The 5120-nt window shown below is 37.1% G+C and overlaps 1 protein-coding gene across 1 annotated transcript in view; it reads left to right on the forward strand.

Annotated features, from left to right (window-relative positions):
• Positions 1-1882, forward strand: part of GLRX3 (glutaredoxin 3) — a 174085-nt gene extending 172203 nt beyond the window's left edge. Inside the window, exon 11 of the mRNA XM_053692587.1 lies at positions 1583-1882. Within this exon, the coding sequence (XP_053548562.1) occupies positions 1583-1633 (51 nt within the window). The 3' untranslated portion in view covers positions 1634-1882. The remainder of the gene's footprint in view (positions 1-1582) is intronic.
• Positions 1883-5120: the final 3238 nt, after the last annotated feature.

Consider the following 5120-nt stretch of genomic DNA (forward strand, 5'->3'; position numbering starts at 1 on the left):
AAACTTAGTTCTTAACGTCTTACAGGGTGTTCCGTTTGAACCCCTTCATTCCATTGATATCAAATTGTTATCTTGGAAAGTTCTGTTTTTAATGGCTATTTCCTCGGCTCGAAGAGTCTCTGAGTTATCTGCCTTACATTGTGATTCTCCTTATCTGATTTTTCATTCAGCCAAGGTAGTTCTGCGTACTAAACCTGGGTTCTTACCTAAGGTGGTCACTAACAGGAATATCAATCAAGAGATTGTTGTTCCATCATTGTGTCCTAATCCTTCTTCAAAGAAGGAACGACTTCTACACAATCTAGATGTAGTCCGTGCCCTGAAATTTTATTTACAGGCAACTAAAGATTTTCGACAAACCTCTTCCCTGTTTGTCGTTTATTCTGGACAGAGGAGAGGTCAAAAAGCTTCTGCTACCTCTCTCTCTTTTTGGCTTCGTAGCATAATACGTTTAGCTTATGAGACTGCTGGACAGCAGCCTCCTGAAAGAATTACAGCTCATTCTACTAGAGCTGTGGCTTCCACTTGGGCCTTTAAGAATGAGGCCTCTGTTGAACAGATTTGCAAGGCTGGCAACTTGGTCTTCTCTTCATACTTTTTCCAAATTTTACAAATTTGACACTTTTGCTTCTTCGGAGGCTGTTTTTGGGAGAAAGGTTCTTCAGGCAGTGGTTCCTTCCGTATAAAGATCCTGCCTGTCCCTCCCGTCATCCGTGTACTTTTAGCTTTGGTATTGGTATCCCAGAAGTAATGATGACCCGTGGACTGACCACACTTAACAGGAGAAAACATAATTTATGCTTACCTGATAAATTCCTTTCTCCTGTAGTGTGGTCAGTCCACGGCCCGCCCTGTTTTTTATGGCAGGTCTAAATTTTTAAATTATACTCCAGTCACCACTGCACCCTTTAGCTTCTCCTTTCTCGTTGGTTCTTGGTCGAATGACTGGGTGTGACGTAGAGGGGAGGAGCTATATAGCAGCTCTGCTTGGGTGATCCTCTTGCACTTCCTGTTGGGGAGCAGTTAATATCCCAGAAGTAATGATCACCCGTGGACTGACCACACTACAGGAGAAAGGAATTTATCAGGTAAGCATAAATTATGTTATTACCTATTCCCCAGTTCTGCATAACCAACACAGTTTTATATTAATACACTTTTTACCTCTGTGATTACCTTGTATCTAAGCCTCTGGAGACTGTCCCCTTATTTCATTTGTTTGACAGACTTGCATTTTAGCCAATCAGTGCTGACTCCTAGGTAACTCCACGGGAGTAAGCACAATGTTATCTATATGTCACACGTGAAATAATGCCCTCTGGTTGTGAAAAAATGCAAAATGCATTCAGATAAGAGGCGTCCTTCAAAGGCTTAGAAATTAGCATATGAGCCTATCTAGGTTTAGCTTTGAACAAATATTACCAAGAGAACAAAGCAAATCTGATGATAAAAGTAAAATAGAAAGTAGTTTATAATTGTATGCCATTTCTGAATCATGAAAGTCTAATTTTGACTAGACTGTCCCCTTAAGTGAGTTACATTTGAACAATGCAAAGCTATAACTTTTTTTTTTTCTTTTTAGGAGTTGAAAGAAAATGGGGAACTGGTTTCTGTTCTAAAAGGTGAACAATAGCGTATTATGATGGTATTGATGGGATGAAACAGCCACCACAGAACAAAAGGAATATCTTGAAGTATCTTGACCCTTCACCCCGGACTTGCAGTGAACGTTCTTGTTCACACTTTATTAGAAGGTCACAATATACAAATATGATTCAGTTTGATGCTTGGGAACAATGTATTATTCTCCTTAGATTCTGTGGAATCTACGTAATATTAAATGGCTGAAATCTTTTAATTTAATAAACATTGTTACACCCATCGTTGTCACTCTTTGTTTTAGAAATGTGCACCTTTAAATTTGGTACTGGAATTTTAGACAGAAATATATTTCAATCCCCCGCTAACATATGGTGGTATAGAATAAGTAAGAAGTAATACCTGCAAATAAAAATATAGTATGATCGCATGTAAATGGTATGGGTTTTTTTTAAACTGTGACCATGTTTAATTCATATATTTACATTAAAGGGACTAGCACATGACAGTGTGAGCAGGCATAGTGGTTTATAGTATGTTATAGAAACAGAATTTGCCATCAGATAGAACCCAGAAGGTCCATCAGATCTGACACTATTCTATTAAGTGTAAGCTTAAAGGGATAGAAAGGTCAACATTTAAATGTACACTTCAATTTTATATAAAGCATTGTTTTACAGTATAGTTCCACCCACAAAAATACCTCTAGTAAAAGTTATTACTGTTTTTCAGTGGCATACACACATATGCTGTGAGGGCCCGTGCACCAGTGTTCAAGCTCAGAGACCTAGCAGTGCTGTATATTGTGATGACTTAATTTGTGTCATACAAGCCCCTGCTGACTCTGAGACGTAGAGTTTGAATACTGGTGCTTGGGGTACTCACAGCTGAAAAACGGTAATAACGTATACTGCAAGCACTTTTGCTTTTGGTAGTGTATAGGAAAACACATCTATTAAAATTTGAAGTGAACCCATCAACATTTCAGTTTTGACCCTTTTAGCCTTTGATTAAATATTAAAGGGACATTAAACCCAACATTTCTCTTTCATGATTCATGATAGAGAATACAATTTTTTAATTTTTTTTTTAGAAGTAAATTATAAAGTTGTTAAAAATTCCATGCTCTTTCTAAATCATGAAAAAAAAAAATTGGGTTTCATGTCCCTTTAAGATAGCCCTATGCATATCCCAGGCATTATTGAGTTCCCTTTCAGTATTGTCCTTACCGTTTCAATTGGAAGCCTTTTGCGTGAACAAACACCTGAATCAGCTACCCTACAGCAGGTCACAAAGTCTTTCCTTTTTATTTTTTAGACCATGCCCTCCATTTAAATGTTTCTAGTCCTTTTTATAATCTTCTAGCGATCTGATCCACAGAACCATACATAATAGTCATAATGAGTCCTAAGTAGTGTTTTATAAAGACATATGAGAACCACCTTTTGTTGCTGCTAATACCAGATAACCATTTTACTCACCTTATGTGCTGCTAAACTGCACTGTAGCAAAATATCAAATAGGCTAAACTAATAATTCTCAAGTCCATTTGATTTTCTGTTTGGTAAACAATACAGTCATTTAATTAAGTCCAGTAGAATGTTTGGTTGTTGATGAAGAGATTGTTAGTAAACTCATTTTTAAACCTAACTTGTAGTGAGCAATACTTTAGGAAGGTACCGGACAGTGATTTAAACCTTATAAATACAGTCTCATAAACTAGCAAGATGTAGAAAATGAGCAAATGCAAACTCATCTGCAAGAATGGGTGTTGCAAGGCAAAGCGATAGAAAATAGTTTGGGATCTCTAGTATAAACGTCACAGCTGTGCGCTACACACAAACAGTTCCTGGCAAAGCTCTTCTATGGTATTTCCAGAAGCGGTACATGGTTCAGCCGCAAACATGGTAACTATTGGGAATATGGGGGGTAGATGTAAAGCTCTGAGAAGGCTGCATTTTTGCCCATGGACCTTATTTTGAATAACCCAGTAACAGAATGCTCCATAAATCTAAATTCTAGGTTCTTGTGAGAACTTTCAGCTGTAGGGGCTTTGATAAATCAAGCTGAGTGAAATGTTTGCTCTGTAAGGCTAGCCTTTTTTTATCTGCTGATGCATGAGTTTTCTGAGGAAATATCTCAGGTGGGTTTTCTAAACACTCACTCTTAGAGTTTAAGGGGAGATTTCTGGGACTTCTCTGAATTCCACTAGAATTTCCTCCAGGGATATTTTGACTATACCTTACTGAAAATTCAAGTTGATAATATTTACCTCATACTCTCTTGTGTAATCATATCTGTAGCAGTAGGTGGTCTGTAACCACTGGGGTAGAACTCCCATACCTACATACAGTATATCCCTTCCTGTATGAGACACTTTAGAGTCTATCAACTTCGAGTCAGGCAGACTGAGCTGGAGCTACAGTTTGAGTTTTTTTTCCTGAAGACTGTTCTTGCTAGTGCAAGGGTACAGTCATCTCCTGACCATTGTTACGACTCCTGACTCTGATCTTCCAAATGGTCTGAAAATACAAGCACTCTTATAGGGACATTGAACCCATTTTTTTCTTTTGTTATTCAGATAGAGCATTCAATTTTAAGCAACTTTCTAATTTACTCCTATTATCAATTTTTCTTCATTCTCTTGCTATCTTTATTTGAAAAAGGCATCTAAGCTTTTTTTTGTTCAGACTCTGGACAGCACTTTTTTTTATTGGTGGATGAGTTTATCCACCAATCAGCAAGAACAACCTAGGTTGTTCACCAAAAATGGGCCGGCATCTAAACTTACATTCTTGCATTTCAAATAAAGATTCCAAGAGAATGAAGAAAATTTGATAATTGGAGTAAATTAGAAAGTTGCTTAAAATGTCATGCTCTATCTGAATCGCTAAAGAAAAAAATTGGGTTCAGTGTCCCTTTAAGGATTATCTTCTTGAGAAACTCTAATACTTCCAAACTTTCCAAGTCCACCTATCACATTATCCTATACCTTGCATTATGACTTTTCAGATAGCTCTCAGTAGTGCATTGCTGCTCGTTCAACAAAGGATCCCTAGAGAATGAAAAAAAAATGAGGTTTCATATTCCTTTAATTGCCCAAGTGATAATAGATTAAAGGGCCATAATAGTCAAAAAGTGACATGGTCTAATTCATTAAAGCATATCATTTTAAAAACTATAAACACTGCACTACTGCAAAGGGGTTAAACACTCTATTGGATTAGAATGGCTTAGAATACAAAGTGAAAACAAAGCCACTAACTTGCCATACACAGTCCTTTTCATAAAAATTATGTATATTGCTAATGTATTGTACCTGTTGCTACAGCGAAGAATGGTATAATCCGTAACTGTCAAATAACTGAACAATGCAAAGAATCCAAATGTATATGAGATGTCTATGTGAGGATGTGGGTGAAAAAAAGGTGATTGAGTAAAGATATGGGGAGAGAAATTAGGGTGAGTAAGAAGGGAAATACAGAAGGGCTGAGATACTAAGATTTAGTGTAAAGGAAAGA

Source organism: Bombina bombina, chromosome 9 (assembly GCF_027579735.1).
Source record: "Bombina bombina isolate aBomBom1 chromosome 9, aBomBom1.pri, whole genome shotgun sequence".
Taxonomy (NCBI): Eukaryota; Metazoa; Chordata; class Amphibia; order Anura; family Bombinatoridae; genus Bombina; species Bombina bombina.